Here is a 16,634-nt window from a genome sequence, read left to right on the forward strand (position 1 = left end):
AGAATATAATTCATATTGTTCACAGAAGCACAACAAAGGACTCTTCTTCTGGGTGGTCATTGACCTCACCAATAATACAGGCACCAGGCTAAAAAAATTAGAACCAAAAAGTCATGCAGATTTTCCTTAAAGGATTTGGTCAGCAATACAAAATAAACCAATATCAGCCAAAGAGTGATTTTTTTGCCATTATTATGTGCCTTCCAAAGCGCAGAGAGTGTGGGACCCCACCATATATGTTCCACTCTCCCTGCTGACAGATCACAATTACCCTTTCAAATCATCCCAGGCAGTGAATATAACCAACAAGATTAAAGGTAGAAAAGCAAAAAACACCTTTACTAAAAGATCATAAACTAGAACAGAGAACAGGAAGCAGGTTGGTGAATTAGAACCTAAATCAACTCATCAGAGGATAATGTGAGAACAATGATAGAAGCACAAAAAAGAACTCCTCTTCTGGGGGACCACTGACCTCACCAACATTAGAGGCACCAGGATGCAAATTAGAACCACAAAGTTATGCCAACTTTATTTCATTGCCTTGGTCAGTGGTATAAAATAAGTCAGTAATGGGCAAAGAGTGATTTTTCTGACATTATTATACGCTTTACAAGGCACTGAAAGTTGGGGAATCCACCATATTTGTTCATCTCCCCATGATGATAGATCACAACTTTCTTACCAAATCATCCAGAGAGTGAAATTTAAAAAAAAAGCTACAAAAGAAAAAACATCTTTACTAAAGATCATAAACCAGAACAGAGGACAGTAAGCAATTTGCAGGTTGGTGAACTAGAAAGTAAAACAATTCACAAAAGCATAATGTGAGACCCACAATGTCCCTGAAAGTGGTAGCACTCCTTAGCTTAGGATGATTTATCTGGAAAAACCGTGGGACAGATGCATTCCCTAGTCAGAGAGAAAGGAATGAAGATCCTGTAAAGAGATTGAAGTAATCATAATTTTCTCAAGCACAAGTGAGAACACAGAATACATTTCCCTTGAGGACACAGGGTTTGTGACTGATGCACACTCTTCAGGTGAGCCAGGTGGCAGAGGTGAAATTTCTTCAGTTACAAATGCTCACTGTGACATCAATCGGGTAGTAGGTCTGGGCTTGTTAGCAAGTACAATGCAGCTCCTTCAAGCCTCACTTGTACCTGAAACTTATGAAGAATATATCAGAGAGCATGTTCCATTAAAAAAGGTTTAAATTCAGGAAAAAAGGTCCCAAAGAGTCTCCTTCAGTGTTGTTATTCTAAGTGAGAAAAACTAAACATTCCCTGCACATTTAACATTTCTCTCCAGTGTGAACTCTCAGGTGTCTAATGAGGCTACATTTTTGACTAAAAAACTTCCCACATTCAGTACACTCATATGGATTCTTAACAGTGTGAACTCTGAGATGTACAGTGAGGTGAGCCCTTAGATGAAAAGACACCCCATTCTCTACACTCATACGGCTTTTCTCCAGAGTGAACTCTGTGGTGTTGTTTGAGGGTAGACTAATCCCTGAAGGACTTTCCACAATCACAGCACTCATATGGCTTGTTGCCACTGTGAACTCTCAGGTGTCTAATAAGGTTAGACTTATGGCTAAAAGACCTCAAACATTTAGTACACTCATTTGGCTTCTCTCCAGTGTGAACTCTGAGATGTACAGTGAGGTGAGACCTTTGACAAAAGGACATCCCACATTCTCTACACTCATATGGCTTCTCTCCAGTGTGAACTTTGAGGTGTAAAGGGAGCTGAGCCCCTTGAGGAAAGGACATCCCACATTTTCTACACTTATAAGGTTTTTCTCCAGTGTGAATTCTCTGGTGTTTGAGGTAGACTTATAACTGAAGGATTTCCCACCATCACAGCACTCATATGGCTTGTCACCACTGTGAATTCTCAGGTGTCTAATAAAGTTAAACTTGTGGCTAAAAGACTTCCTACATTCAGTACACTCATATGGCTTCTCTCCAGTGTGAACTCTGAGGTATAAAGGAAGCTTAGACCTTTGACGAAAGGACATCCCACACATTCTCTACACTTATAGGGCTTTTCTCCAGTGTGAATTCTCTGCTGTTGCTTGAGGGTAGACTCATCCCTGAAGGATTTTCCACCATCACAGTACTCATATGACTTGTCGCCACTGTGAACTCTCAGGTGTCTAATAGACTTACAATAAAAAGACTTCCTACATTCAATACACTCATATGGCTTCTCTCCAGGGTGAACTCTGAGGTGTACAGTGAGGTTAGACCTTCGACAAAAGAACATCCCACATTCTCTACACTCATATGGCTTCTCTCCAATGTAAACTCTTTGGTGTTGTTTCAGGGAAGATTTATAATGGAAGGCCTTCCCACAATCACAGCACTCATATTGCTTGTGTCCTCTGTAAACTCTCAGGCATTTAATAAGGTGATATTTCTGGCTAAAAGACTTCCCACAGTCAGTACACTCATATGGCTTTTCTCCAGTGTGAACTGTGAGGTGTAAAGTGAGTTGAGCCCTTTGAGGAAAGGACATCCCACATTCCCTACACTTATAGGGCTTTTCTCCAGTGTGAATTCTCTGGTGTTGTTTGAGGCTAGACTCACCCCTGAAGGACTTTCCACAATCACAGCACTCATATGGCTTGTCGCCACTGTGAACTCTCAGGTGTCTAATAAGGTTAGACTTATGGCTAAAAGACTTCCCACATTTAGAACACTCAACATGGTTTCTCTCCCGTGTGAACTCTGAGGTGTATAGTGAGGTTAGAACTTCGAAGAAAGGACATCCCACATTCTCTACATTCATATGGCTTCCCACCAGTGTAAACTGTCTTGTGTCGAATGAGGTTAAAGATTCGTCTAAAAACTTTCCTACATTTGTTACACTCAAAAGGCAGTTCTCCAGAACAGACACCGGGCATTGAACAGCTTTCAGGTTGTGGCTGGCAGCATTTTCACATTCATCCCACTGGTGATGACATTTTCCATCAAGAAAATCCTGTGAAATCTCACTGCCACAGTGTAGCTCCTCAGTGTTGAGAGTGGACTGATGCTTGGGAAGCTCTGAGTTGTATCGTAAGTCTTCCCCAACCTCCCTGTTGGTTGAAGGCACTGAAGATAAGTAGAAGCTGGGTGTGCTCACAAAGGAAGCCCTGTCCATAGCTTGTTTCCAGGGCCCCTGCCCACATTCATTTCTCTGTTTCTGTTGAGGGTTTGCACTAAAATAAAAGTCTCCAACACATGTGTCACTACAGAATACTTTCTGCTCAAAATATGCTGCATAAGATCCAGTCAGGTGCAAAATAACTTTTAACACAGTGAAACACAGTTTACACAGAGGGATATTCTGGGTGCTTGGAGCTGTCTTAGAAGACCTGACCTGCGACTCTCCTTTTATAGATACACTCTGATCAGAACAGGCCTCATCACCATCGATTTTATGCCAACAACCTGTAAAGTGAGAAAGGGTAAGGAAATGGATGTGGTGACAGGGGGAAGTCCCACTGCAAAAGTGTGTTACACATCACACATTAGTTCCACGCAATTGTCTGAAAATAAGAGATGTGCAGGAAGGATTAATAAGAGGCTCTTGGGACTTTCTGGGCTAATGAAGATCACAACACAGGGAGGCCTCTTCATAAATATGACACAAATATGGCAAGAACCACATGGACGAGAATATGGCGCTCCAGCTCATCCTTCAACTAACAGCATTCAGCACAGCTTGTTTGCAGAAGACAGGAGCAAGCTGTGCAAGAAGTTGGTTCCGTCTTACTCCAAGTAAAATTCAATAAAGGAGTAGCTGGTTTCAAGGACCACTTAGCACATATGTGCACCTCATAACACATGTGCAAGTCAATGTTGCATAATACTGCAGAGGCACCAATGCAGAGGAAGAGGTGATGAAGAAGTGAGCAGTCTGCACTGGGCCAGCTTGCTATAGTATTCAGAGAACAGAATATTACAAACAATTGAATGGGGGCCTTACAAGAACAGCCCATAGTTCGTGTAGTAAAGACCATAACATGGCACAGGTTGCCACAAAGAACCTTTTAAAGAAGGAGTGCAGAAATTGAAGCCATTCATGTGGACACTGTCAGCCTCCCAGGAAGAGAAAGTACAAGCTGGGACCCATTAAGCTCACTGCAAAACTCCTTACTCCCTAACACTTCCTGTACTTTTTGAGGTTACAGGTGTTAGGGATGTTTATAGAGTCCTTTGCTCAGGGTTCCCATCCAGCTCATCCCTGGTAGCCACAGCACATTTGAGAGGACAGTGGGGGAAATTAGCAGAGGCAATGTTCTGACTGTGGGAGAGAGAAAGCTATGGATGAGGAATAAATAAAGAGAGGTCATCATCTCAGGACACTGGCAGAATGTGAAAGTCTTACCTACCGATGATACAAGTGCAAACACTTCCAGCATCACATCGCAGAACAGAAGTCTGTGAACCTCATCAAGGAGCACCCACTCCTCCTGAGAGAAGGCAATGGCCACTTCCTTAAAGTTCACATCCTGTCATAATGGGGACAGTAAAGCCCATGATCAGATTCACTCATAACATTCTAAGTATGTCATACTCCCCACCCTCCACACCCATCTGCTCTTTGCACTCTTCACATCTGTGAAAATACCAGGGCTTCATCCCATGAGAGCCACTGTCTTATTTTCCTGCTGATATTTTTCTTCCCACAATAATTAAGGCAGAGGAGCAGATAGAAGATACCTGAGATCTGGACCTTCCATGTACACCACACTGCCTCTTATCAATACAGTGGGTGTCAAGAACATAGGTTAGAGAGGGATGTTGGTCATAAAGAGAGTGTGAGTGATTTCACACTGCTCTTGTCAGAAATTAGCTTTTTAGCCCCTCCGAATTTTCCTCTAAGACACCAAAAACAGGGCATCACACTTCATCAGCCTGACCCCATTCCCAAGGTGCTGAGGCCATCACTTTTCACAATCTGCTGCTCCTAGTTCTTTAAACAACACTTCTCTCACACAGCTTCATTCCCATAGGCACAACTTCAAAGGTAATGCAGGGCAGAGTTGAAGATGGCTGCCGACAGGAAGACAGACTGCAAGACAGTGCGTGACAGAAGGAAAGGAATGTCTAGTCACACGGGGAGTGTTTATTTGTGAGTTGAGGGACATCTATACTCCAAGGGACTATTGGGGATTGCCAGAGAGGGCACCCCTGACCGTGCAGCCTCCACTGCTGCTGAAATCCCTCTTGGAGCAACCGGCTCTGATGCGGAGACTGCACCATCTTGAAGGGGAAAGTGGCTGTTATCAGAAGTCTAAAAATCCCGGGAATCTACAACAACAACACTCAGGGAACAGCTGCGAACCCAGGAATACCAGACCCCAAGCAGCGTGAATACGCGGACTCAGAGGAGCTCTGCACCTTCTCATGGAAAGGTCAGATTTTGCCTAGGTAAACGTGAGGTCTGTGATCCAGGTAGGAGAGAGAAACGCGCACAGTGGGAGCTAGAGGATCCAGGGAAGTCTGCACCCCCAAAAATCCGCGGCCATTGGGGCTAGAGTGATCCGCATATGTGGAAGGGGATCCGCAGGGCTGCTAACAGAAGGGAACTCTAAAAAGCAACCCATAGCTGAACTGGGTGCAAAAGGGCAGCCTCAAAATTTTCAAAGTGTGCTGGCTGCTTAGAGCCAGGGAGAAAAAAAACTACACAGACTTGCACGCAGCACTGAAGGGTAAAATTTGCGAGTTCGCACACTTACTCTGGCTCTTTTTTCTTTTTTTCTCTTAAATCCTTGCTTTTGATTAAAGCCGAGAACATAGGATCACCCAATTGGGGACTTTAAGAGATTGCAGGGGGAAGTTGTTTTTGTGGAAGCTGGGGATCAGAGCGGGGAATAACGATGAGAGAAGCAGCTCTGGGGCAGCCCATTCCCCCAAACCAGTATTAAGTGCGACAAGGAAAACAAAATCTAAGCACTAGCTAGAGAGGACTCATAGACCTGGAGGTCAATCCAGAAACACTACCACCCAGGGGTTGAATCACAAATTGACTCTTGTGTAAACACAAATAAAGGAGTATAACAAAGAAGTACTGCCTGCTTGAAAAACAGGACTGTGGCTTACAACACTGAGGAGCAGTGGAACGCAGGGAACTTCGATACTGTCCTGACTAGGAAAAAGGCGTGCCAAACAGAACAGTAGAGGAAGTGAATGACCTTCACTACTGCACATTTTTATTTTTTCATCTTTTACTTTTTTCTTTTTTCCTCACTTGATTTTACCTTTTTAATTATTACATTTCTATTTTTAGTAAGTATTATTACTACTACAATTTTACATTTTCTTAAAGTGTCATTTTATTTTCTCTTTATTTTATTTTGGGATTAGTGTTCTATATTATATTTTCATCTTTCCTTTAGCATCGTTTTACTCTATCTCAACTTTACCTTTATGCCAACACTCTCTTCCTCATTTTTCCCCTTTCGTTATCCTGTTTCTCTTACCCTATTCCCGCTTTAGATTTTCACTATTCCTTCTTTTTACCCCGTTAAAAATTCATCCTACTTATATATCTAATTTCCAATCCCCTAATCTAAGTCCATACACACCTCTCTCTTCTATTCACTATCCAAATTTTTTTCTCTCTGTCCTTTTGTTGTTGTTTGCTTGATTGTTGATTATAATCGGGTTTTTATGCTTGTTTGTGGGAATGTTTCACTTTTTCTTTTTGTTTTGTTATTTTGCTTCTGTTTTTCCTCGCCTCACTTGATATTAGTTGTTGTTTGTACTTTGCATTCATCTCTAGGTATTTGTTGCTTGCATTTGTTGGGATTAGTGGCTGTTTTTCTGGAGTTTTCTCCCCATATAAATAGTTTTTTCCACTCTTATTTTTTATTCTCTTTCTTTTCTCTCTTTTTTTTTTCCTTTTCTCAATTTCATATTTGCAGTCCTTTTTTTTTTCTTTCTTTCCCCCTAATTCTCTTTTCTCTGGTGTTCACCTTTATTTGGGGTTATTAGTATCATGAATACATTTGTGTTCAGTGCCTTGTGCGTTGTGTGTTGTTGTGTTGTATTTTGTGCCTTTAAATCAACACAGGAGAGAGAGAACTACATAACCAGACACCCGGAGAAGAGAGATCATGGGGAGAAAAAGAAACACCCTGCATATGAAAGAAAAGGAGGCATTATCAGAAAAGGAAGTAAACGAAATGGAGACAAGCAACCTGTCAGAGAAAGAATTCAGAGAAATGGTCATAAGGTGGCTGAAAAGAATGGAAGACAAATTCAATAACATGTGTAAGAACCAAGAGAAAATGAAGAACCAAGAAGAAATGAAAGACGACATAGCTGCTATAAAGAACTCAATAGAAAGCATCAACAGTAGACTAGAAGAAGCAGAGGACCGCATCAGTAAGCTAGAAGACAAGGTAGGAAAAAATACCCAAGCAGAGCAGCATCTAGAAAAAAAAATAAAAAAACAGGAGGAGAGCCTAAGGGAACTTTAGGACAACATGAAATGAAACAACATCCGCATAAGGGTGCCAGAAGGAAAGGAAACTGAGCAAGAAATGGAAAACCTGTTAGAAAAAATAATGACAGAAAACTTCCCTGTATAGGGAAGAAAAAACTCACACAAATCCAAGAAGCTCCCAGAGTACCAAACAAAATGGGCCCCAAAAGACCAGTGCCACGGGATATTATAATTAAACTGGCAAACACCAACAAGAAAGTAAGAATCTTAAAAGCGGCCAAAGACAGAAAGTTACCTACAAAGGAAACCCCATCAGACTAGCAACTTCTCAACAGAAACACATCAGGCCAGAAGGGAATGGAATGAAATATACAAAGTCATGCAAAGGAAGGGTCTGAATCCAAGAATACTGTACCCAGCAAGGCTATCAATCAAAATTGAGGGTGAAATCAGGAGCTTCACAGACAAAAAAGGACTAAGGGAGTTTATTACCACCAAACCAGCAATGCAAGAAATGCTAAAGGGTCTGCTGTAAAAAGAAGAAATAGTAAGTGAAGAAGGAACACAGGGGTAAAGAATAAAAATGGCGACAAACAAGTACCTATCAATAATAACTTTAAATATAAGTGGATTAAATGCCCCAATCAAAAGACATAGGGTAGTTGAGTGGATAAGAAAACATTACCCATATATGTACTGTCTTCAGGACACCCACCTCAGAAAAAAAAGACGCAGACTGATGGTGAAGGGATGGAAAAATGGTTTTTCAGGCGAATGTAAATGAAAAAAAAAAATAAACCTGGGGTAGCAATACTTATATCTGACAAATTAGATCTCAAAGTGAAGGACATAAAAAGAGATAAGGAAGGCCACTTCATAACACTGAAGGGAACAATCCAACAAGAAGAACTAACTCTGGTAAACATATACGCACCCAATAAAGGAGCTCCCAAATACATGAAAAAACTACTGGAAGATATCAAGGGAGAGACTGACAGCAAAACAATCATAGTAGGAGACTTTAGTACCCCACTAGCACCATTGGACAAATCCTCTAAACAAAAAATCAGCAAAGAAATATCAATCCTAAATGACTCACTTGATCAGATGGAATTAATTGACATCTTCAGAACATTTCACACCAAAGCCACAGAATATACATTCTTCTCAAGTGCACATGGGTCATTTTCAGAGATAGACCATATATTGGGTCACAGGCAATGTCTCTTCAAATTCAAGAAGATAGAAATCATATCAAGCATCTTCTCAGATCACAATGGCATAAAACTGGAAATCAACTACAATAAAAACAATCCAAAAAAACCAAACACCTGGAGACTAAATTGCTTGCTATTAAACAATGACTGGGTAACCAGAGAGATCAAAGAAGAAATAAAAAAACGTCATGGCAACGAACGACAATTAAAACACAACAATCCAAAAAGCTATGGGACACAGAGAAAGCAGTCTTAAGAGGGAAGATCATAGCTCAACAAGCCTACTGCAAAAAACAAGAAACAATGGTAATAAATTACCTAACGCTACAACTCAAAGAATTAGAAAGAGAGCAACAAGAAAAGCCCAGTGTAAGCAGAAGGAAGGAAATCATAAAGATCAGAGTGGAGATAAACGACATAAAGAACAACAACAACAACAACAACAACAACAAAAACAATACCAGAGATCAACAAAACCAAGAGCTGGTTCTTTGAAAGGATAAAAAGATTGATGAACCACTAGCCAGGCTCACCAAGAAGCAAAGAGAGAGGACCGAAATAAACAAAATCAGACATGAAAGAGGAGAAATAACAACAGACCCAACAGATATACAAAGGATTGTTAAAAAATACTATGAACAACTCTACTCCAACAAACTGGACAACCTGGAGGAAATGGACATATTCCTAGAAAAATACAACCTTCCAAAACTCAATCAGGAAGAATCTAAAAATCTCAATAGGCCAATAACTATGGAAGAAATTGAAGCAGTCATCAAAAAGCTTCCAGCAAACAAAAGCCCGGGGCCAGACGGCTTCACAGGGAAGTTTTACCAAACATTCAAGGAAGAACTAAAACCTATCCTACTCAGACTATCCCAAAAAAATCAAGAGGAAGGAACACTTCCAAGCTCCTTCTATGAAGCCAGCATCACCCTAACACCAAAACCGGATAAAGACAACACAATGAAAGAGAACTACAGGCCAATATCCCACATGAGCATAGATGCCAAAATCCTCAACAAGATTCTAGCAAATCGGATCCAGCAGTATATCAGAAAGATCATACACCATGACCAAGTAGGGTTTATCCCAGGGATGCAAGGTGGTACAATATCCACAAATCAATAAACGTGATACATCACATAAACAAGGTGAAAGATAAAAATCACATAGTCATATCAATTGATGCAGAAAAAACATTTGACAAAATCCAACACCATTTCTTGATAAAAACTCTCAGCAAGGTGGGAATAGAAGAAGTATAGTTCAACATAATAAAAGCCATATATGACAAACCCACAGCCAACTTCATACTCAATGGGCAAAAACTAAAACCATTTCCCCTAAGAACAGGAACAAGACAGGGATGCCCACTCCCACCACTCCTGTTCTACATAGTACTGGAAGAATTAGCCATTGCGATTAGACAAGAAGAAGATATAAAAGGCATCCAAATTGGAAAAGAAGAAGTAAAGCTGTCCTTATTTGCAGATGACATGATATTGTACATAAAAAAAACCCTAAAGACTCCATCAAAAAATTATTAGACTTAATAATTGAATTCGGCAATGTAGCAGGACACAAAATTAACACCAAAAAATCTATGGCATTTCTATACACCAATAGTGAACATACAGAAAGAGAGACTAAAAAAGCAATCCCATTTACCATCGCACCAAAAAAATTAAGATACCTAGGAACAAACTTAACTAAGGAGGTAAAAGACCTATACACGGAAAACGACAGGACACTGAAAAAAGAGATAGAGGAAGACATAAACAGACGGAAGAACATACCGTGTTCATGGATTGGTAGAATCAACATCATTAAAATGTCCATACTACCCAAAGCAATCTATAGATTCAATGCACTCTCATTAAAAAAACAATGGCCTATTTCACAGACCTAGAAAGAACTCTCCAAAAATTCATCTGGAATAAAAAAAGACGCTGAATAGCTGCAGCAATCCTGAGAAAGAAGAACAAAGTAGGTGGGATGTCAATACCAGTTTTCAAGCTGTATTACAAAGCCACTGTCCTCAAAACAGCCTGGTACAGGCACAAGAACAGACATATAGACCAATTGAATAGAAGAGAGAATCCAGAAATAGACCCAAACCACTATGCTCAATTAATATTTGACAAAGGAGGCATGAACATACAATGGCGTCAAGACAATCTCTTCAATAAATGGTGTTGGGGAAATTGGACAGATACATGCAAAAACATGAAATTAGACCACCAACTTACACCATACAGAAAAATAAACTCAAAATGGATCAAGGACTTAAACATAAGACAGGAAACCATAAAAATACTAGAGGAATCCACAGGCAGCGAAATCTCAGAAATATGCCGAAGCAATTTCTTCACCGATACCGCTCCTAGGGCAATGGAAACTAATGAGAAAATAAACAAATGGGACTACATCAAAATTAAAAGCTTTTTCACAGCAAAAGAAACCATCAACAAAACAAGAAGAAAGCCCACTGTATGGGAGAACATATTTGCCAGTGTTGTCATCGATAAAGATTTAATCTCCAACATTTACAGGAAACTCATACACCATAACGAAAGGAAGATAAACGATCCAATAAAAAAGTGGGCAACGGACCTAAATAGATACTTTTCAAAAGAAGACAGAAGGGAGGCCAAGAGACTTATGAAAACATGCTCAAAGTCACTAATTATCCGAGAGATGCAAATCAAAACGACCATGCGGTACCATCTCACACCTGTCAGAATGGCAATCATCAACAAATCAACAAACGACAAGTGCTGGGGAGGATTCTGAGAAAAAGGAACCCTCGTGCACTGCTGGTGGGAATGCAGACTGGATTACTGGGTCAAATGGGAGTTTCATTTTCAGTTTTTTGAGGAAGCTCCATACTGGTGGAGAACAGTATGGAGCTTCCTCAAAAAACTGGTGGAGAACAGTATGGAGCTTCCTCAAAAACTGGTGGAGAACAGTATGGAGCTTCCTCAAAAAACTAAAAATGGAACTCCCATTTGACCCAGTGATCCCACTCCTAGGAATCTATCCCAAGAAACTAGAAACACCAATCAGAAAGGATATGTGCACGCTATGTTCATAGCAGCACAATTCACCATAGCTGAGATTTGGAAACAGCCTAAGTGCCATCAGCAGATGAGTGGATTTGAAAACTATGGTACATCTACACAATGGAATACTACGCTGCACTAAAAAAGAAGGAATTCTTACAATTTACCAACCTGACCGTGATTTCCTATATTAAAGTGATCTACAGTCCTGGATGATGTGTCTCAGTTGGTTGAGCACAGACTCATGCACAGGTGAGGTCACATGCCTGGGTTGTGGGCTGGATCCACAGTGGAGATTGTGCAGGTGGCAACTAATCCCTTTTTTTGCTCATCACTGTTTTTCTGTCTCTCTCCCTCCCCCTTGCTTTCTAAATATAAATCAATAAAAACATAGATGTACTTTAAAATACATATGTGCACTTTCCTGACTCAGCTCCCTCTTTACTCCAAGCCTTGGCACATTCTGGACCCTATGTCTGGAGGACCTTGCACTCATCACACTGGTGGCCAAAAACAAGGTCCACCTCATGTAGCCCTACTCCTGGCCTTAGGAGATGGGCTTAGTGTCTGTTCAAAGTGCCCAGGTCCAAGGGATACGAGCAACTGACAGTCCCAGGACTCTCCTATCTCAGAGGCCACAAGTGTGTGAGGCCCTCAAATAAGCTCCACAAACCAGTACACCTAACGGTTCTGCATTTGCAGGAATTTGTGCAAAGAAAAGGGCCTGTTGGGAGCCTGGCAGCCACCAGGCTCTATGGCTCAGGCTGCTCAGTACCTTGCCCAGCCCCGAGGCCAGGTGCCCTCCAGATCCTGTATGATCTCAGGGCTCAGTCCTCAGTGCTCACTCTTGCCAGTTCCCTTACCATTTACAGGACTTCCCCTTCCTGTCCACAGCTGCTGTCCTCTGTCTTCTAGTCTGTTCTTCCTCTGAGCAATGGTAGGAAAAGTTAGACCCTTACCCCAGAGAATGTCCCTCTTTCACAACCATCTATGGCCCCAGCGTTCTGAGAGTGAAAGTAAAACTCACACAAAACCACACCTCATCTTTGTTGTCTTCAGACCCACAACAGGCCCGGGTTTCCGAATCTTCCCAGCTCAGTGTCACCATCACGTCCTTACAAGGTGGCACTGCAGCCTTTCACCCTCTTCCCCCATCACCCATGTGTCACCCACGAGGGACTCACCATTCTGAACGCTGGGACCTGGGCGGCAGGACCTGAGAGGCGCGGGTCCCCAGGCTGGAGGGTGAAGTGGGGTCAGGCTGCGGGAACGCTGTGAGCAGAGAGGAGTCCGGGAGGCACGGAGACCCGATCTCGGTCTGTTGGGGCTCAGGGAGCCTCAGACACACCCCGCACCGCAGGCAGCTGCCCCACAGGCCTCCTCCTGCTCCCGACCAGCGCCCTGAAGCCTGTGACTCTGTGAACAGACCTAAGAGGTTAAAATGTCCACTGGGAGGAGGAAGCAGGAAGTCCCGCCCTAACCGGATGCGCAGACACCAAAATGCCCTTTAGCACCGCCCACAGGAGTGCAGTTCCTTCTGGGTAATGTAGTTTTCTCAACCGCCCAGGACAGTACTGGCATCCCAGCCAATGACTTGGGTGAATAAAGATGTGACACAGGAAGTGACTCCTGGGGAGGGACCTGATGGGACCAGAGGCCTGGCTGACTGGGGCAGACCAACAGATCTCTGAGGGGAAGGAGGTGGGAGGAATGCGACAGATCCACCAAGAATATATACAGAGGGGGACATGGGAGACATAGATAATACTATCAACAATAAAAATTACATGTATTTTTGTAAATGTTAAAATAATGAAGCTGATGTAGCTCAGTGGTTGAGCCTCTTCCTATGAACCAGGAGGTCATGGTTCTTTTCATTTTTAAATTCTTTATTGTTTAAAGTATTGTATGTAGTATTACATATGTCTCCTCTTTCCTCCATTGGCTTTTCGCTGGTCACCCCCACTCCCCAGCACATGCCCTCACCTCCCTAGTGTCTGCGTACATGTGTGCTGCTTATATACAGGCATACAAGTCCTTTGGTTGATCTCTTACCCACCCCCTAAATCCCTGCCTTCCCTTTGAAGTTTGTTGGTCTGTTCGATGCTTCTATGTCCCTGAATCTATTTTTGTTCATCAATTTATGCTGTTCTTATATTCCACAAATGATGAGGTCATGTGATACTGGTTCTTTCCTAGTCAGGGCACATACATGGGTTGCAGGCTCAATTACCAGTGTGGGGGTGGAGTCACGCAGGAGGCAACTAATCAGCAATTCTCTCTCATCATTGCTGTTTTTAATTCTCCCTCTCCCTTCCACTTTCTAAAATAAACAAAAATATTTCAAACAAAGTATATACATATATGCATAGGCCATGGACATAGACAATAATGTGGTGAGGGACTAGAAGCAGAGGGTGCAGGGTAGAGGGAGAAAAGTGGGGGGAGAAGTATGGGGGAAACTAGAAACATCTATAATAGAGTCAACAACACTATCCAATAAAGAGACAATATGCAAATTGACCATCACACCGTCACAAATATGGCAGTGCACATAGCGGAGGGGGGTTATTTCTATAACACAATATTGCTGTGTCCACAGCGGAGGCGGGCTTTCTGTAACATAAGATGGCTGCACCCACAGCGGAGGCTGAGTTCTCGTAAGGAGCCTTAACTAGCTATCAGCAGAATCCTGAGGCTTCATGGTGCTGGGCTAGGGCAGGGGACCTCAGGTTGTGCCCCCCTGCCTGGCGGGCCTTGACAGGGGCCCTCAGGCTGCACCCAGGCCCTGGCTCTTGGCCAGGAAACCTGAGGCCACACCCCTTGCCCTGGCGCTGGGCCAGGGGACCTGAGGCTGTGTCCCCCCCACCCCGGCGTGGCTTGACAGGGGACCTCAGGCCACACCCCCGGCCCAGTGTTGGACCGGTGGATCTCAGGTGCTGGGCCGGGGGACCTGAGGCCATGCCCCCTGCCATGGCACCAGGCCAGGGAACCTGAGGGTGGGCCGAGGGACCTGAGGCCATGTCCCCCGTCTGGCGGGGTTTGACAGGGGAACTCAGGACACACCCCACACCACAGCATCAGGCCAGGGGACCTCAGGACACGACCCCTGCCCCGATGCTGGGCAAGGGGACCTGAGGCTGGGACCCCAGCCACAGTACCATGCAAGGGGACCTGAGGGTGCACTGGGGGACCTGAGGCTGCGCCCCCTGCCTGGCATGCAGCAGGGGGCCTGAGGCCATGCCCCCTGCCCAGTGGGGCTTGACAGGGGAACTCAGGCCATGCCCCTCACCCAGCAGGGCTTGACAGGGGCTCTCAGGCCACACCTCCCGCCCCTGTGCCGGGCCAGGGACCTGAGGCCATGCCCCCGGCCTGGCAGAGCTTGATGGGGTACCTCAGCCCATGGCCCCGCCTGGTGAGGCTTGACGGGGGACCTCAAAGGGCACTCCCTGCCCTGGCCCCGGCCTGGAAACCGCAGGTCGAGCCTCCCATCCCAGCGTTGGGCCAGGGGACCTCAGGCCGTGACCCCTGCCCTGGTGCTGGGCAGAGGGACCTGAGGTTACAGCCCATGCCACAGCACCAGGCTGGGGGACCTGAGGGTGCGCAGGGGGAACTGAGGCTGTGCCCCTGTCCAGTGGGTGCCCGGGGACCTGAGGCTGTGCCCCCGTCCAGCGGGGCTTGACAGGGGTGGGGCTGGCCGCCTCTGGATCTTGACCAATGGAGGTGGGGCCTGCCGGGTCTGTGTCTCTCATGATTTCAAGGCGCAGGTGGGTGGGTGGGTCCTTGACTATGGGTTCCGCAACGCATCCCAGACTCTGACAGGAGGAAGATTTTCATATACATTTTACTAATTTTCTTTCATCTCTGACATTTCTGTTATAGAGAAAGGGCAAATAGCAATATTAAAATATTTCCTCTAATTAATTCCCTTTTAATGTGCACGAATTTTATGTACCAGGCCACTAGTAAAAAATAGTGTGCACAGTCGGTGGGGCTCAGAGGTTGGGCGTGTACCCATCAACCAACATATCGCTGGTTCAATTCCAGGTCAAGGCACATACACATGTTGGGGGCTCCATCCCAGTGGGTAGAATGCTGGAGGCAGCTGGCCAATGATTCTCTCTCATCATTGATGTTTCTTCTTCTCCCTTTCTCTCTAAAACATCAATAAAGACATTTGAAAAAAATGAACAGTGTTAAGATTGATTTGACTCAACAACAACAAAATGATTGTGGGACATCACATTTTCTTCCAAGTGTTGTAAGCAAAATCATGCCTTGTTCTGTCTTTACTCAGGATGTCCCAGGCATAACTTTTAGGGAACAGGAGCGTGCCTGGAGCCGGTCTGCCTCAGCTTGGCCTATAGTGTTTGAGTTCTTGACTTCATGCAGAAAAGATATCACAACAGGAGTTCAGAGATTTTGAGGGAACATTTATTAAAGATGGGGATAATGAAAAACATCGAGGGCTTAGGAAAGAACAAGGAACAGCAGAGAGACTGGGTGGGGCTCCTTGGGCTCTCTAGAAACACTGCTGTGAGCTCACTGGAGAAGCAGAGAAAAGAAGGCCTTGAGCTCAGGTTGGAGGATTAGCTCAGGATGAGCTGTCGCTGCTCATTGCTGACTCAGTTGCAGGTCCAGCAGGATCCCTTAAAAGCTTAGGAGAGCCTGGCTGGTGTGATGAGTAGTTGAGCATTGACCTATGAACCTGGAGGTCACAGTTGCATTCCCAGTCAGGAATCATGCTCAGGTGGTGGGCTGGATCCCCGTTGTGAGGCATGCAGGAGGCAGCCTATCAGTGATTCTCTCTCATCATTGATGTTTCTGTCCCTCACTCCTCCCTTCCCCTCTGAAATCAATAAAAAATATTTTAATGTATATTTTAAATCAATTATACTTACAT

General features: G+C 44.0%; 1 protein-coding gene across 1 annotated transcript in view; it reads right to left on the bottom strand.

The window, feature by feature from the left end:
- LOC308239138 (zinc finger protein 548-like) overlaps window positions 1-4,467 on the bottom strand; it is an 80,098-nt gene extending 75,631 nt beyond the window's left edge. Inside the window, exon 1 of the mRNA XM_080651748.1 lies at window positions 4,388-4,467. Coding sequence (XP_080507874.1) covers window positions 4,388-4,417 — 30 coding nt within the window. The 5' untranslated portion in view covers window positions 4,418-4,467. The remainder of the gene's footprint in view (window positions 1-4,387) is intronic.
- Window positions 4,468-16,634: the final 12,167 nt, after the last annotated feature.

Source organism: Plecotus auritus, assembly GCF_963455305.1.
Source record: "Plecotus auritus genome assembly, chromosome: 15".
Classification (NCBI taxonomy): domain Eukaryota; kingdom Metazoa; phylum Chordata; class Mammalia; order Chiroptera; family Vespertilionidae; genus Plecotus; species Plecotus auritus.